Source organism: Cinclus cinclus, chromosome 2 (assembly GCF_963662255.1).
Source record: "Cinclus cinclus chromosome 2, bCinCin1.1, whole genome shotgun sequence".
In the NCBI taxonomy this organism is placed as follows: Eukaryota; Metazoa; Chordata; class Aves; order Passeriformes; family Cinclidae; genus Cinclus; species Cinclus cinclus.
In genome coordinates this window covers 30,570,407-30,588,614 of record NC_085047.1, presented here as the reverse complement: position 1 = coordinate 30,588,614, position 18,208 = coordinate 30,570,407, and the positions used below count along the sequence as shown (strand labels likewise).

The 18,208-nt window shown below is 43.1% G+C and overlaps 1 protein-coding gene across 1 annotated transcript in view; it reads left to right on the top strand.

Moving 5' to 3' along the window:
• Positions 1-9,524, top strand: part of CLCN1 (chloride voltage-gated channel 1) — a 55,214-nt gene extending 45,690 nt beyond the window's left edge. The window contains exons 17-27 of the mRNA XM_062514892.1: positions 55-124; positions 1,434-1,544; positions 1,672-1,885; positions 2,588-2,721; positions 3,218-3,432; positions 3,553-3,658; positions 5,070-5,152; positions 5,919-5,957; positions 6,584-6,688; positions 8,548-8,634; positions 9,129-9,524. Of these exons, the coding sequence (XP_062370876.1) occupies positions 55-124; positions 1,434-1,544; positions 1,672-1,885; positions 2,588-2,721; positions 3,218-3,432; positions 3,553-3,658; positions 5,070-5,152; positions 5,919-5,957; positions 6,584-6,688; positions 8,548-8,634; positions 9,129-9,524 (1,560 nt within the window). The remainder of the gene's footprint in view (positions 1-54; positions 125-1,433; positions 1,545-1,671; positions 1,886-2,587; positions 2,722-3,217; positions 3,433-3,552; positions 3,659-5,069; positions 5,153-5,918; positions 5,958-6,583; positions 6,689-8,547; positions 8,635-9,128) is intronic.
• Positions 9,525-18,208: the final 8,684 nt, after the last annotated feature.

Genomic DNA, 18,208 nt, shown 5'->3' with positions numbered 1-18,208 from the left:
GCAGGAAATGCTACTGCTGCTCAGTAACAACTGCACCCTCTGCCTCTGTTCTAGTTCTGCATGGCTGTTATTGCCACCACGATGCCAATCCCTTGTGGAGGCTTCATGCCTGTTTTTGTATTAGGTAAGTTTCAGTTTTGTTTTGCAGCATATTCATCTGACAGGTGGAGAGAATAGGAGAGACACTGCCTACACACCCAGCAGGGTTCATCTGGTGTATGAGTAGTCATCACTTGATGTCTGTGACTACCTGATTAGCAGGCCATAGACCAGCCTCTGGATCTCTGCTTTTGACATTTCCTCAATCCCCTAAAACCAAATGCCAAGTAGGTAATCCCTACCCTTTTACATAAGGAAAACCACACTTGGGGAGACATACTGAGCCATTGCCTTCTAATCTCTATGCCTCTTAACTTACAGAGAAACTTCCATCCTGTAATTAATAGTAGTTACTCCTTTCACCCCTGAAAGCCAGCCAAAAGAGAGAACCTCAACACTAGTACCCAAAATGTAATCTACCACTTACTCTTTTCTTGTAACTTAAATGTGATAACATAAAAAGTTTATTGACTCGCAACTGGTTTTAATTCCAATAGGAAAAAAAAAAGGAAAATAAAATAATATTATGCTCATGTTCAGAAAGAGAGGCTGTGTTAGACTGAACTATACGAGCTCATGATGTTCAGCATTAAGTACCCACAACTCTCAAATGAAATAGGGTGCTTTAAGAACCTCGGAGTTCTGGCAGGCAGCAACTGAACATGAGGCAATGCCACGCCCTTGTAGTGATGAAGGCTAACCAACATCAAGGCTGTATTAGGAAAAGACCTAGGCAGCAATGTAAAGAAATTGTTTGTTTCAATGCATTCAGCATTTTGGATACAATTCTGGAAAACCGTGCTATTTTGTGTCCACCAATCCAAGAGGTCCTTGCAGACTTGTAAAACCTGTCTGAAGGAGTCATGGGTGACTCCACCTCACTTTGAAATTAGCCCTTTTCTGAGCAGGCGTCAGAACAAGACCTCCAGAAGTCCCTTCCCACAAAAACTTTTCTGTAAACTGAGATTCTACTGTTTAGACATTCACAGAATGAGCATCTAAAGGGCCTCAACTGAGATCTGGACTGACACGGTATAGTCTGAAAATATGTCCTCCAGCTTGGGAATCACAGCTATTGCTGTGCCTGGTGTGCCCAAATGAATGAATGAGGGTTCAGCTGTAATTACCAATCTTAGTACCCTTTTTTCCTCTTGGAGTCTTAACTTCTGTATTTTTTAACTGAGAACTACTCTTTAGCTCCCTGTGTAATTTTAATGTAACTTTTGGCTTCGTTTCTGTTAGAAAACACCCAAGTGATTGCCCAGCACAGCTGCACAGCACAGACTGGATGCTCCTTAAATGTTAATTCTGTAACTGCAAGCAGTATTTTTCAGGTGCTGCATTTGGACGTCTCATTGGGGAAATCATGGCATCACTTTTTCCCAACGGGATCCTCTTTGATGACATTCTTTATCAAATCTTACCTGGAGGGTATGCTGTCATTGGTGAGCCTCCATGTCTTCCTTTTTCCTCACCTCGTCCCACTGCTGTAATTTCCCTGGTTGACATACCATACTGTTTCTATATGACAGTCTTCTTCTCTCCCTGTTATTCCTTTCCTACGTGGGAAAGGTGCAGCAGCTTTGACAGGAGCGGTGAGCCACACTGTCTCCACCGCCGTCATCTGCTTCGAGCTGACGGGTCAGATCTCTCACATCCTGCCCATGATGGTGGCTGTCATTCTTGCCAACATGGTGGCCCAAAGTTTGCAGCCCAGCCTCTATGACAGCATCATCCAGGTGAAGAAGTTGCCCTACCTGCCAGATTTGGGCTGGAATCACATAAGGTATAGTAGCAAAACAGGTGGAAGCAGGGAGTGGCAAAGAAATAAAGCAGGAGAGGATTAAGACCACAGAGGAATAAAAGGTTATTGAAAGGGTTCAGTACTACAAAGGAATTAAGGCAGAATAGGCCTGCAGTAAGGAAAAACAAGTGTTGGAGTAGAATTAGGTTTCATACACAAAAATGGAGAAAAGTCCTCTTCCTTTCTTCACTGAAAGCACAAGTTTGAATGACCTGCAATGTTACTGAATTTGTATTCATATTTCCAAATTGCTTCAGCTTAAAAATTTAAAAATCGGGAGTCTCATTTATCTAAATTCAGTGAGGTTTGGATATTTTTTCCCCAGCAAATATTTGAAATATTGTATTTGGATATTTTGCTTGAAGCAAAACTCAGTTATTCCCATAAATGTCTTCCTCTCTCTAGTATACATCATACATAAAGGTATGTATATAAAAATCATCTATATATACATGTGTCTTTTATGGTGAAGGGTAACAGAGTGGAACACAACTGTAATGGAAATTCAGCTAATCTGTGTTTATCCTCTTGGAAAGTCCTCTGGCTGCTCTCACAGAAGATCATTTGGCAGCTGTATTTTGAGCACTTTTTTAAAAAGTGGTCATTAGGTATTTCTTTAGGGAATTAATGTGCTTGACATTTCTAATATGCTAACTCTTCCTCTTATCATCCACAAATTCACAGCAAATACAATATCTTTGTTGAGGATATTATGGTCCAAGATGTGAAATTTGTTTCGTCCAACTGTAAATACCGAGACTTGCAAGCGGTACTCCAAAGCACCACAGTGAAATCTTTGCCTTTGGTGGACTCACCAGGTAAGCAATGTGAAGAAACTGGTCCTTCCTGAAGACTGTCTCAGTTTGGAGAAACTAGCTTTCAAATTACATGTTGTGAAGCAGGCAGCGTGACCTACCACATAAAAAAATAAATCCTAAAGATCTCCCAGTGTGGCTGATGTATGGCAGACGGCTGTTTCAGCTGGCCAAACAGGTAAGCTGCACTGTGGGCAGTGAAGCAGATCCAGCACGTAAGGGAAGTGTGTGGGAAGCCTGTAGAACTGTGACAACAGGGCTCTCCTGGGATCCTGCACGAGCCAAGAGCATGCATGGCATGGCACAGCTCAGGAGGGCAAGGTCTCTTCCTACAGCCTCACAGCCTGGGAGCCACCACAGGACTGGTCAGTGACTCATGTACAGCTCTAGTACGAGCCTGAGCACTTGAAAGAGGCTGGAAGGAGGAAGGGTGATGTGTGCAAGGAGACATGCAAAACCTTGAGGTGGCTTAATGGCTTCCCTGCTCTGTGTTGTGCAGAGACCATGATCCTCCTGGGGTCTGTGGAGCGATCAGAACTGCAGGCTCTCCTCCAGACACACATCAGCCCAGAGCGGCGACGGCTCCACAACAGAGAAATGCAGCAGAAGCTGAATGAGGCACCCTATGATGGACCCTGGGCAAACCTGCCAAAGCTGAAGCATGAATCTTTTGCTTATGTTGATGAGGATGAGGATACAGAGGAGAAGGGAGAGGTGAGGGAGAGAAGTGGACAGACTGCCACATAGAGACTGCTTAGAAGCACTTAGGCATTTGAGGAAGCTGAGAAATAAATGGCATAAGGTGGACTTTATTTTCTCCCCTTTCCATAACAGCTGCCTTGGCCTCCAAGTCCCACTCCCAGTTACCCGGAGGAGCCAAATGGCCCAACAAGTCCTCTTAAACAAATGCCTGAAACCTTGGAGCCCCAGCAACACTCAGGTATAGTAACTTCTGTCGTGGCTCAACCACATCCATCCCCAGCTTGGGGAAGCTTTCATGCTAACTGTGTGTATCTGCCTGTGTGAGGTGCTGGTTTCCCAGAGACTGAGAGAAGGATCTTTGCTGTTCCTGAATGAAAGACACTTTGTTAGTGCACCTCAACATCAGTGTAATGTACCTGGAAATACCTTTTGTTATGATCCCTCAGAGAGCACAGCATAAGTAGGCCCACGGGGAATGGACTCTCTCCGTCTCCCCACTTCATTCTTTGCAATAACAACTCCTTGGACATTTTCTGTAGATTCTGCATGGAACAGTCCCATCTCTTGGCTTTTCCACCATGTGGATGAAGCTCCCTGGGGAAGGAAGCCTGAGAGCTAAACATCTGCACTAAGTTTTTGAGTAGCTTAGGCTGTTGCTCAGCCACCTCCAAAACTGAAAGGCTCCTCCCTCGGACACACATCTCTTTGATTCAGCTGCATTAATGTGATGGACAAACACTGATGTATTGTGTTCCTTTGTGTCACACCCCAGCCTGCATTAGCTTTGCTTTCAAGACTGTACTCATAGCTCGTTTCTGATTCATTTATCATGTATATTTGATGCAGGATGGTGGGTTGTTTTTATTCTTTATGTGTCCTGAGATATGCAGAGAGTGAGTAAGCACAGAGATGTAGCCCAGTCTTGAGAACAAGTACAGAGGGCTTTAGTTCGTGCTTTTAGGCACCCAAATGTTGCATGTAATAGACAATATAGCACATTCTGGTTCATTAACATCCCTCATATATGTCTAAACCTCTAAGGCATAGAAAAATTCACTTTATGCTTCCAGAGCAGTGGCGTGGGGCAGCCATCCACCTATCTTACCAAAGCAGAAAAAAACCCCACATATGAAGACAAGGACTGTGTGAAACATTTTATGTGAGGCTACAACTGAGTGACCCAGGAATGACATGAGAAAGTGGAGCAGAAGTGAATTCATGAGACCTCCCTTTCCTTTTTTTTTTAGTTTGACTCACAGCTATCATTGTTTCTGACCAAACTTCCTCCACAGCCTTGTTCACAACAGCACCAGGCCCTGCCTCCTCCACTTCGCTAACTCCCTTCCTGGGAGTGTAGTTCTGGTCTTTTCTATTCCCATCATTCCACTGCTGGCAGAACCCATGGACTCCTCACCCCTTGGCACCTGTCACATCCAGTTTGTTGATATGTTTTGTTGCATGGGAATATTCATTCTGGAGTGTCCCAGACACCAACTGAATGCCAGTTTGTGACCAATTCAGCTCTGTCATGTCCCTCATAGCATTTCCCAGCCTGCCTTGGTTAAGAGGATGCGATAGGTGTGGGGGTTTGTATTTTTGTCTCTCACCTGTTCTTCTCTCTTATCCACATGTTTGTTCTCATCCTTCAGGCAGTTTCAGGAGTCTGAGGCAATTGATCCAGCAGATTTTGTGCCACTGCAGCCGTCCACATGAAACAGAGAGCACCATCCAGGTTAGGGCTACAGAGAATCTGGTAGTACCCTGAAGAAGGAAGGGAATGCAATGGAACTAGAAACTACTACTTGAGACATTCAGCATTTGGCTAAACCATGGACAAAATTATGGTCCTGAACTCTTGACAGCATCAGTGGGGAACTCTTTTCAAGGAGAAAGGGTGTGATTACTGTAAAGGAGTGTGCATCTTCCTGAAGAGTCACCTGTGCTCAGGTGTCAGGCTACCATCATGATTGAGTTTGGGCATCTTTTCTCAGTGAAAAAAAAATAATGATATTTTGGCTAACCTGCAATAAAGTGCAGTTCTATTCCATTTGGCAAACAGTTTTGGACAGATGGAGAAAAATGAAAAAAAAAATGCTTTTGGCTCTTGCCATGTCAAATGCCCTTGTTTATCTGACACGTCTGCAGAGGGTTTTGGGGATAACAGACGGAGCTTATGGGAGATCCATCCACTTCAGGGCAGTGGTTGGACCCCATATGGGATATTGTGAGAGCATCTAAATCAGTATTAGGTGGCCATGTTTAGGCACCTGAATTGCTCCACCAGAACTCCGTGGTGAATTGCCATTGGTAAGGGAGGCTCAGCAAGAGCAGAGTACGCTGCATAATGGATGAGGATAAAGAAAATCTAAGCACTTGGTAGTGCACTATTTGGAACAAAAAGGGGACCACATGGGGTGAGGAGGCTGTGCAGATTTTCCCTTTCTGTACTCTGAAACTGTGGGTTCTCTGGGTGTCCTAAACAGTGTTTTCTTCTACAGGAGCCAGTGGAAGTCACTGAGACAATGACACCAGAAGAGGTAAGACCAGGTGCTAAAACAGAGTGAGGTCATGTGAGTGCTTCTTTTACCTGCTTCCTATCACTTGCAATACTCCAGGAACCTCAGTGATTGTCACATAAAGCCATAGCTGAAGTAATTTTCTTCTTGGAGAGGCACAGTGGGCAAGTCTCACCCATAAGAGAAGAAATTTGCTTTCTGTGCTACACTGACTAAACTGATCTAGCCTTGAAGTCAATCCTGCTGCAGCAGGGATTTAGACTAGAGGCCTCCACAGGTGCCCCCTCATCTAAATCTTTCTGTGGACCCATGTTGTTCCTTCATTTCTTACACAATGGGTCAATTATCTTGCAACGACAAGGGGAAGATGCACTCAGAAAGGGAAGCTAAAGATGTTCACTCCCTCTTTAAGAAGGAATAAACAAAATCCCATCTTCTCAGAAAATCTTGAATTGCCCTGTTTCCATAAGGACTTGACATCTGGCAAGAAAGGGATGGGAAACCTGAGGGGTGAGATATAATGGACAAGATGAATGATGAACACAGGAAGGAAGAAGTATTAACAGGAGGAGGGGACTAGTTTAGGTACACAAGATAGGAATGCTGCAGGTAGCTGTAAGAGTGATTCTTCCTCTTCCCTGTGTCAGATAGATGCTTGGGAACAGGAGGAGCTGAACAAGAACGTGTGCTTTGACAGCTGCCGTGTAGATCCCTCCCCTTTCCAACTGGTGGAGAGAACTTCCCTGCACAAGGTGAGTGCAGATGTCTCCCTGAGGCATACATCCTTTTTCTCCGCTCATTCCAAGTCCAGTCTATGACTTATTTCTTCTCCTTGTCTTCACCTACAACTACTATCACCAGCCACTTTCACATCAAGCTACAGAAGTGAGCTTGTTCCTGTAATGTTCTGTGTATACTTCCAATCTCCTGCAAAAGAAAAAGCTTTGTGATAAGAAGTCTGAGACCATTCATTAAAAAAGCTTTTGGACAAAAATGATCTGCTACATTAACAGGAGTATTACGTGCCTTGCTGCTGGGGCACTACACTGAGATTTACACTCTGCCCTGTCAGTGTGCAGCACTGGAATGAGCACCCTGGATTTCTCAGAGTTTCTGTCAGGGTGTAGAGTCTGCCTGTGTCATAAGCTCTTCATTGAACTGAAGCACAAGGAAAGAGGAAGCTGGATCATGCAACACCTACAGTCAGCACAGGATGACTGGAGATTAAAGCAATCATTGTATGTCAAGAGGAAGATAGACTGGGCTTTCACTCAGTGGAAAAGGAAAGTAGTCTACTGAAGCAAAAGTACTCAGTGCATGCTTTTATCAATACTCATGTAATGTGAATGGTCAGCATAGGCCTTGTACTAAATTAATTAATTACTGTTAAGATCTCAGCCTTCAGCAAAACAAAAATAGGCTAGTATATAGTTTAGATGAGTTTTCTGAAGGGGTGGGTGAAGTCATCTGAAAACCACTAGCACTAGCATTATTTTTGAAAATATAGCCTTACAAAAATTATACCTGAAGGCTGATCATGGGGAAAGCTTCATACTTGTCATACAAAAGAGCAAGTGAGAAACTCTGAAATAACAGACAAATCAACTTAACTTGGATGCACCAAAAAACCCCAAAAAACCACCAGGAATAAATAATCAAACTATATTAAGTATACACAGTTAGACCTAAATGTGAGACAACTGACAATGAAAAGGATATCACAGTTTATAGTGACCAAACTATATTTAACCAGTCTGGTTTTCCTTTACATTAGAGTAAAATATCTTGTTCTTAAGAGATCAGACCTTTCCTAGTTTACACTTGAACATGACATTGAGTATCTCATATAATGCTAAAAAAAAGGTGAAACACTAGTTGTGACAGAATGATTTCATGTAAGGCCACAGGTAAAGTCCAGCTAAAACTCAGCTTTAAGAACCTGGAGGCTGGAAATGTACCAGAGATGAGCACTGAGAACGTGGAAAGTTTTAGAAACCTGGATCTGTGAATAACAGTAAAATAACGGGGTATATTTAGGCTGAAGAAGACTGATAGCAGTGTGATATCTGTCCTTTCAAGACTTTGTAAGAGAAAAGGAATAACTTGTTCTCAGTGTTCTCACTGCACACGATAAGCAGCAACAAGCTTAAGCTTTCACAGAAAATATTCTGGGACAGGAAAAAAGAAATCCTCTATTGTTAAGGAAAGCACTGGAATAAATAACCTAAGCAGTTTTTAACTTTACATATTACTATATGGTAGTTCAGTTTCCAGCACCAAAATGAAACAGAATCTGCACAGGTCTCCAAATGCACAATACAGGCTGCTGTATGTGAATCTCCAACAGATGCAGGATGAGAATGACCTTGAAAACGTGCTCTCCATCATCAGCATAGTCCCAACTACAGATGCACAGCAGAAGGAGCAAAGAGCAGTATTTGGCATATACAAAAGGGGAAGAAGGGAGTATGTAATTTCTCACTGGAATAACTACACAGTTTCATGTCTTCGTGATTTCCATTTCTAAATCCCGAGTCCCAGGTCTAGAACCAAGCTCTGTGTTACCCATTTCCAAAGTCCCTGAAATGGTCTTTTGTGGTTTTGCCCCTAGACACACACGTTGTTCTCACTGCTGGGCCTCAGCCATGCCTACGTAACCAGCATGGGGAAGCTGAGGGGAGTGCTGGCTTTGGAAGAGGTGAGTACAGATCCTCTGCCACGCTCTTAAATAACTGCAAGTGTCCTGTGGATCACTGCAGTAACTCACAGGTGCTGCAAGTTCCAGCTGGGAATATATATAACTGCAAGTGCTACATTTCCAATCCAGTGTTGAATTCTGAGTCAGCTCTTTGGAATTATGTAAAGGAATGGATGACTGCATTTCAGAGGAGGCAGCAAATGTTGTTTACAGGGATGTTAGAAGGTTCACCTTTTTCATGAGTGTAGGGCTCTTAACTGAGGCTTAATAGCCACTCTTAACTGAGTGGGTATTACTGTTTCTGAAAGAGGTGTGGAATTTGTTGTTTACCATGGAATTCTTCATTACATCACCAGTGTGAAAGATTATCTCCACAGGCCCTGGAGGTAGATCTGTGATCCCTTTACCATGGGGAGTAGAAGAACTTCTGCTGGGTAGGGCTGGGCCAGCCTCCCTTTCATGTTTGTTTTTCAGATTTTTTTCCTCTTTCTCAGCTCCAGAAGGCAATAGAGGGTTCCACCCGTTCTGGGGTCCGTCTCCGACCGCCCCTTGCCAGTTTCCGTGACATCAACCGGACTCCAGCCAACACGAAGGTGGAGCAGGAATCTCAGGCATGGAGCCGGGAAGACAACGGCACGGCAGCAGCACAGCAAGCAGCAAACCTGGGCACTGAGAGCCCTCTGCCTCCCTGCTCACACTCCCCCCAGCCCTCACACTCACAGGAAGAGGGGGAAGTCCCCAGCTCCACTTATGCCACGGATACCGAGTTGGAAGAGATGGAACTGACAGGGCCAGTTGCTGAAAACATCTCAGACATCCTCAAGGACATAAACCTACACACCACTGACCTGGACGAAGATGAAGACGAAGATGAGGATGTTCCCTTATAGCTGGTGTGGGGGTAGCAGTCCATCGCACTCTTCAGTGAGCCAGTCTTCTTGTGTTTGCTCCTCCAAGAGAAGCTTTTGGATGTTCTTTGCAATCCCCACAGAGGAATGATTCTGCCAGGAGGAGGGACATCAGACTGACCCTTTCTTCTGCTACTTTCCCTCTGTGCAGACTGTTAGGCTGCTGGACTATTCAGGCATGTGCAGGTGTCAGATGTGGACTGCAAAGTGCCTGAGAGCAGGCTTACAATGCTCAGGCTTGTGCCACAGAAGGGCACACTGTAACAGGACATGGATACTGCTGGACACAGTCAGGATTCTCTGGGTCTATCTGCCATGTGGGAAGTGGAGGAGGACCAGTTCTCACTCGCCACGGGTGCCATCCTTCCAGTCACACCAGGCCTGCACACAGCAGAGTAACACAGCCAGACCTCCTACCTGGAAGCATACTGCTGCTTCTGACTGCCACCCTGGCCATGTTGCTGCAGCTCCTTTTCACTGGCTCTTATCTTGCAGCCCCCCCAAAACATTCCCATGTAGAACATTTTTATTCTTTCTCAGTTTTTACTCTGGGATTTTCCTGGATGGGGATGCAGTTAGGAGCTTCTCCACTGTCCTATAGCTGAGCCACACTCTAAAAACAGATGGGAGGAAAATATTTGGTATATGTCTCATGCCTTGAATTCAGCCAAGGCTTTAGGAAACACTGGAAGGGAGAAAAGCTTCTTTGTTTTCCCATCATCTCTGGAATTTTAAAACAGAATGGGAAAATCTGAAGTGAGTGCATCCTCAGTGCTGGGGGAAGAGGAGTAAAACAGCATATATGTACCTGTATTTCAAATAACTGTGTTTGTCTCTCTGAATCACTGTTCACAATTTTCCACAGTTATAGTCTTAAAATATAAGAACTCAAGAAAAAAAAATAAATTATGGAGTGTTAGCAGGCTGCCAAGAAGTACAGCAGAGGGAAGACACATTTTCTACACTTTGAAAACAGGTTTGTTTCTGAAAACTCCTGCTCTCTTTCCTAGTAATTCTACCCTGCCTACTTTCCACATATTTCTGCATACCTCAGATCTGAGAATTCAAGCTCTCACTTTAGCCAGCTTGTCTCTGTTGTGACTAACAGCAGAGACCTCAACCCTTGTCTGCAGCATCCCTCTCTATTCCAGTTCTAAATCTGGAGCAGATCTGCATCTTGCAAAAAGACATCTTGTCAGTTCATGTCATGCATGCAAAACCTTGGCATCCAAAGGTAAGATGCTGCTTTAATTCACCGCTCTTGTGAGGTTTTCTCAGTAAACAGGCAAAACTAAATTCTGTGTATTCTTCAGCTTCTTCTGACAGTCCACATCTCTTTCTACTGTATTTTTGGTGTCTCACAGCACTTAGATGCAGTCCCAAGCAGCCTTCCACTTATCAGCAACAGAGAAGAAATCAAGGCTCTAAAAATATGTTCTTGGTGGTGTTCTCATTCCCCCTCCCGATATTAGTAAAGCATTATCTAACTTAGAGTGACCAGTTCTACATTAATATGTGATTTTCCACAAACTGTCTCAGGAGCAAGTCAAAAATACCATTACCTCTAACCCAGTCACCAAAGGAAAATTCCCTCCTGGCTTTAATTCCAAGGATTGACCTTGCACCAATTCCTCTCTGATGATGCTTATGGGTGGGAGAGTCTGTGACAAGCTTACAGTAGAAGGAAATCTTCCCTGCTAGTCTCTTGAAGAGAGAAATTAATTTTTGCTGTCTGGAATTCAGAGCCCACCAGGTCTGTTCTGTTTTTGGCACAAGATCGCTCTTTATAAGCTAACTGGGGACAGCCTTTCCCTGCCTTAATGATTGTCTGTCCTCCAGGAGCCACCCTGTCCTTGTGAGGAGACACTGGTGAGCTGAGGGCAAGTCTCCTGCATACAACAGCTGCTTGCTTCTACCAGAGGGGCACATTTGTGATTTTTGTCTGCCTGGCATCAGCACAGCCTCCCCACTACCTTTGTGTCACCTTCCACTGCCTGCAGGGAAGAGGCACAACCATTTTTTTTTTTTCCCCTCAGGGAATTGTGATAGTCCCTTATATAAGCTGAGGAGAAAGGACACTTCTTTTACAAAAGAATAAATATTAAGTGAGTGACAACACTGAGACCAAATCTGGTCTGAGGGTCCAAGCGCACTGAAGAAGGATGAGTTTCTCCAAGTCATCCCCAGCCTTACTGTGCAGACTTATATTTTACAGCTTAACCACATGCTTCCACTGAGACAGATGAGACAAGGAAAAACTTTTCAGTACACCTCCCCCTCCTCTCTCTTGAATACAGATATATGCTGTGCTCCAGTCCCACACTTCTCCTACAGTGTTACAGAAGAACTGGGATGTGACTGGCTGAGAAAGCAGATGGGAGTCTAAATCAAAGCCAGTGAGTATGTGAGTCATGACAGACAGACTGTGAGCTGGAAGAAAAATGATACACATGGAGGGGCTTGGGGAGCTTGGAGTGAAACCTTGGCTAACCTGGAGAGCTTCTTGAGTGAGGCTCATCACTTGAGATTGCAAGGGAACACCTGTGTGTCCACATATGCACACACAGGTACCTCTCCATTCCTATTGCCTTTAGCTCTCCCTGGGTTACTGTGAGGAGTGGGATTGCTCTCTGGGGGGGGAAGGGGGCTGAAAGGTGGGTGTAACTGCTGCTCTTTGTACACACTACTCAAGATCCATTCCAGGTATTGCCTCCACCCATGGAACGGAACCAGTATTCATCTAAACCATTTTCTCACCTTGATTCATACATGAAAATGCATAAGGAGCCAGGATGGGACAAAAAACACTCTGCAAAGATGGCTTCCAAAGGCTGAAGTTGTTCCCACTTCCATCTTATCAACAAAATCTTCAGTGATCTGATGACAAGTACATTAATAGGTGCAAAATATGCAGCAAAATAATACTAAGCCCACATTTGTCAAGGGAACTTTAAGCTTGTGCCCTCTCATGCTATCCTCTCAAAAACTTGAAACCTTTGTCCTGCAAACAGCGTCACACTGACCTGTCACTCTAAAACCTGTATCTCCCATCCTATCCAAATAGCACAGACTTGATTAGCTACAGGGAAAAGTAATTTTTTTCTCAACCTAAAATATCCCCAGAATTTGTATCAGCTGTGAGGCCTTTCCATCCAGACAGAAATTCACATCTAGCAAAAACCTGAACTACTCCTTTCATATGGCACTTAAGGGTGAAAGTAGAATCTTGTTGTTAAATGCATCAATACAAGGAATTTTAAAAATAGGGAAAACTTAGGGTTGGTAAGACAACAAGTGGGGCTTTAGGTAAGTATGACAAGGCTAGGAGACTTGAGGTCTATTTGGTCATGAGCCAAATAAAGGAGAAAACATGTGGAGATGAACTAATGAACAACATGAAAGATTTGCCTCAACAAAGTAAAAGTTTTGGTTGCCAAATTATTTGAGACTAAAATAATTCTAGTTTTCTAAGCCTATGGACAAAAACAATTAGTACAGGCAGAAACAGAGACAGATAAAGTCCATAAAAATAACATCTCCCTTCTGCCCAGTTATGCAAATACTGTATAGAAGTGTGTGTTTTGTGGCCAAAGGGTACAAGACCAGCAATAACCAGCTGAGCAAGTCAAGATCCCTCTTTGCCAAATTAGTCCAAACCCAGGAAGGGTATCATTAAAAACACACTATTAAAAATACAGCCACAGCAAGCACTAAGTTGTTCATGACCACATAAGCAGATATCTGGGCATAGGTCTCATAAAATTTTAATCAACACTGGAGACCAATAATTAAAATTTACACATAAAAGCCATGCCTGAGCATTAGGGTTAGGGTCTTAAGACATGATGTCAAACTTTTTAATGCTGTATTTGTGGGAAACAAGCTTAAACTGGTCCTGACCGTGAGCTACAGGCTGTTCTTGTGTGTCCCCCCGCCACTGGACAGACAGCCCTGTGCAAGTGCACTCAGGCACACACACAAATATCACCTCTGTCAAATCACAGCTGTGCAGTAGCAGAAAACTCTCCAACTCAGTTTCCTGTGCCTTGAGCTACTTCCCTCAGCCTGCTGGAAGTAACCAAGTCCCAGTGCAGCCTCATCATCAAACAAACAAGACACTGCTGTGGACACTGCTGGGATCAATGTGATGGCTAAAGGAGGTAAAGTCTTACCCAAACCTATTACTAGTTCAAGCACTGGACTTTCGAATGAGCATTTGCTCCCATCCCAGCCCTTTTCGTGTGCTGCTAATGTAAATATCTTGTTCTGTGTAGCAAAACCGGTATAGAAACATATCTAACCAACTTGAAGAACTGCACCTGATATGGAGGAAAATGTCCATCTGAGGAAAAGTCCAGTAGCAAATTAATAAAGGAAATAGAATGCAGAGAAATGAAAATGTGAAATGCCTGCTTTAGAGGAAGAACAATATAAGTACTGCTAGTATCTGACTGTTTACTGAATGGCTACTCAGTTTGAAGAACAGAAAGTAAAGCTACAAGGCACACTGAGACAGAATTAAAGTCACATAAACTCAGGTTAGAAGCTTTTCAGTTCTTTCCACACAGAAACAAATGCAAAAGACAGTAATGGAAGGTTTATGAGAAATGCATTTGAAAGAAAAAAAAAAATCTGCTTTTCTCTCCCCTCTCAAGCAAACGGGCTGTGAAAAGAAATGGGAGCTGAGATGGCTGGATTGTGACCAAACATGTCACAGTATCCTATGCTTAACTCAAATTTGCAATTTCTCTGGCACAGAAGATAGGATCTGTCTGAGGAACCATGTAGAAACTACCCTTGCAGCTGGCAAAGTGCAGATCTGGTGAGGTGTACAGCAAGAATGCTCTTATGCCTTTTTTAGTTACCATTTTCATTAATCACTTAGAAGTAACATACGAGGTACTGTAAAACAGCAACAAGAGAGAAACATATGCCAGGTTTGCCATCTAGTCTAAACAGAGAAATAAGCAGAAAGTGGAGATGAGAGCCTCAGGCAGATCCCATAGAATGAGGTTCATGCTGGGGCTAAGCAGCTAAATCCAGAGAAGATGAACTTAACTGAGGGGTAAGTCTAACCTAGTATGATGACAAAAGGGTTCTTTTAGGTGAAGCATTGCAGCATCTGGACACCATCCTTGCAGCATAATATGAAATTAATAACAAAATACATTTTTACTATGCAGAGGTATGACTTCCAGGACCAGAGACATTTTGGTTTCCCAAGGACTCAAGTCTTAAACATACATGGAATAACTGATTTCATTTCACACACTACATTTCAAAAAGAAAGTGGTTTATGTGAAAAAGAACCCAACACAACAACAACAAAACCCCAAAACAAACAAAAAACCCAAACAAAAACCAACCAACCAACCAAAAACAAAACAAAAAAAACCCCACACACCAAAAAAGCCCAAATAAACAAAAAACACCAGACAATCAAAGAACCAAAAACCAAAAAGCACACACAAAACTACAAGACAGTACAGGGGGGACTTAAAGGACTGAGAAAGAAAAAAGTTTTTTAAAACCCTCAAAAAACAATGAACATACACCTAAAGCAGTTAAGTAAGTGTGTCTAATGCAAGTTACGATTAATTCTATGAACACAGTTATGCAGACATACATACCAAGTGGTGGGTGGCAATCTATTTGGTAGCAAAAGCAGGTAAACTGGAAAGAATCAAATTAAATTCAAATAGAACACAGAAAGCAAAGATCAGTCCAATAGCTCTGGTTGTAAAATATGCTATGCCTTAAGCAGGGCAAGAGACACTGCTTAGCTCCTGGAAGAATCAGAGTCTGAACAGCACAAGTATCTTGACAAGGAAATAATACCTTTTATGGCTAGAATTTTAAAGTCTCATATGGCAAACAGCTACTGGATCTGCCTAATGTCCTGTATCAGAAACAGATGTTGGAAGTGCAGAGATGCTTCTTTCCCTCTGGGTCGACCAATTCCCCAATCTGCTATGAGGACAGTGGGCTGAGAAGCATTTAAAAATGTAATGTGAACCCAGAGTCGTGCTACCCAATGTCAGTGCCTTTTACAACCTAAGCATCAAACACCTTTCTGTATCCTGCCCTAACAAGCTGTTGTGAAATTTCTGTCCAACTCTGAGTCAGATATGTCTGCATCTCACCAGTACTGGGGCAAAACTTTTATGTATCACCTGGAAAATGCTAATTCAGTAGAACAGGAAAACTCACTCTGTGCTAAATTAGAGTATTCTGTTGATGTGATGCTTTCTATCCTCAATCTGGCTTAGGATTCATGTCCTGGTAGTCACAGACACACATCAGATTTTAGCCCTGCATAGTCTAACATGTGATGTTCTTTCTTAACGAGAAATCAGATATTTCCTACTCTGGGGTGTTTCTCCAAGCCACCATGGATCCTTCTCAGTGTGCTCCATCAGACTATCTCCTTGAAACCCACCCTCTTCCTAGGATCCTCCTTCCTCAGACGCAACTCCCCTGGTACCAGTCCCACAGAAATAAAACACTTCCACCAGCCAAGAGGGCAAGACCACATTCTGTTTAATAACAACTCCATAAAGGACTGTACATGCTATTTTGAGCTACCTCCCCTCCTTTACTGTGGTTGCTGCCACGTACAGGCATGGAGGTGTGTAGTGCCATATAGTTCTCTAAGTCTATATGTAATGTGTGCACATGTATGCAGGTGGTTGCACATGTATGTATTTATATATAGCTTTCTAGAAGTGTTTATCTCGTAAGTCACATTATCAAAACATGCGAAGTATATCCAACAAAAATTTTCAGGCAAACATGTTTTGGAGCTGGAAGACCAAAGGTAAATCAGACTCATTTTAGTTATTAAGGGCTAGTGTGTGATAATGTAAGGATGAAAGCTTTCAGTAGTGGGTCCCTTTCCCTTTTTGTTTTACTTCCATTCAGTACTTTCTCCCCAAACATCAACGCACCTCTGTGAACACCAGCTTAACAGGATACATATCATCACCATGCAGCCTCCCTGCTACAGAAAACACGCACAGGCTTGGGGGAAGCCCTTGAAAATTGCTTTGCAGCAACCTCCCTTGCCCCATGCGCTTATGCTAAAGTAGTTTCAGATACTGAGAATACAACAATTGAAGACCCAAGCCTTTGGTTATTTTTACATGTGCTTCAGGAATCCATTCCATATGCCACCCTTGAGCCTCCCATCCACCACCCTCACACCTCCCAAATCCTCTGCTGTACCCACCCACATCTGAAAAGAGCTGAAACAAGAGAAGTCTTGTTCCCTGTAAAATTACTTTTGAGTTCCAATTTTATAGTGTAGGGATTCCCAGAGACCTCCAATCATGCACAACATCCACAAATCAGAGAAGAAAAATTAAAGCCAAACAAGAATATATACCTGCAAAAGAGCTTTTGGCTTGCTACGTTGCTCAAGCATGCAGTATCTGAAAAGAAGGGAAGTCCACCTACACTTGCCTCATGGGAACATGGCAGAGCTCTTGAAGAGGGTTCATAACCTTGTGGCCTCCAATCCAAGCATGACTGGATTTCCATGCCCAATGAAAATGAATCCAGAAGGCCAATGAATCTGGACGACATGCCTTTATCTTATTAGAAGCAAATCTTGATGCACAATTTTGTTTCCATAATGGAGAAAAGCCTTTTTAGATGTTTTTGTCTTGCAAGCATGGACATTTGATCCCTTACGGGAAAGCAAAAACAGGACTAGATTTCAGAGGGCATTTAAAATGTCCCCAGCTGAAGGAGATGAGGAATATCCTAGCAGGAGCATTTTTTCCACAGAACACTGCAACCCATCTCTTCCCAGAAAACAGCAACTACTACACATCAGTAGGTAAGTCCAGCCCAAGGCAGAGGGATTGGACCTGATGATCTTCAAGATCCCTTCAACCATTCTGTGATTCTGTGGTATCTGCACTGAGAACACTCTTGAAGAAGTCTTTATAGTTTAAGTAAACATGTTCTTTCTCAGAATCACAGCCTGACTAAATTTTTCCTCTTCCAACAATGTGTATCTGCACTGGAGAAATACATCACATATCTCTTTTCTTTTGGGCAGACCAACACTGAAAATCATAGAGCTTCTCTTCATTTCCAAGGAAAAAAGAACACTTTGATCTGCCTATGCTGAGGAAAAGTGTCAGTGCAAGGATGTAAATAGACCCTGATGTTCCAAGTGCAGATCTTCCATGTCCATTTGTTAACATAATAAAACCCTCATGCCTTACCCCAGTCAATCCATGGATCTGGTTGTGCTGCTGAGAGAGCACAGTGTCCCCAGGCTCCATGACATATTCTAAGACAAAGCAAGACACTGATCTGGCACAGAAGTGCAGCTCTTCTGCTTCTGTACAGGTTCACTACTATTTAGCCTGGGAAATACCAATGGTACAAAAGAGGCACCTGACATTGACTTTACAGCTTGCAATCATATTTGAGACTGTGCTTTAATGACTGTAGGCTGTCCTACACATACATTTAGTTCTAATAGGCACCATTTTACTCACATTTTCCCTGTTTATTTTTCCTTTCCCTGAGCCATGGCATAGAAATCTTTCCCTGTCAAATTGCTACAGGGGAGGAAAATCAAAGATTAAAGTATTACTTATTTACATTTTTCTAGTTGTAAGCTGCTGATAATCTCTGTATAGGAATTAATT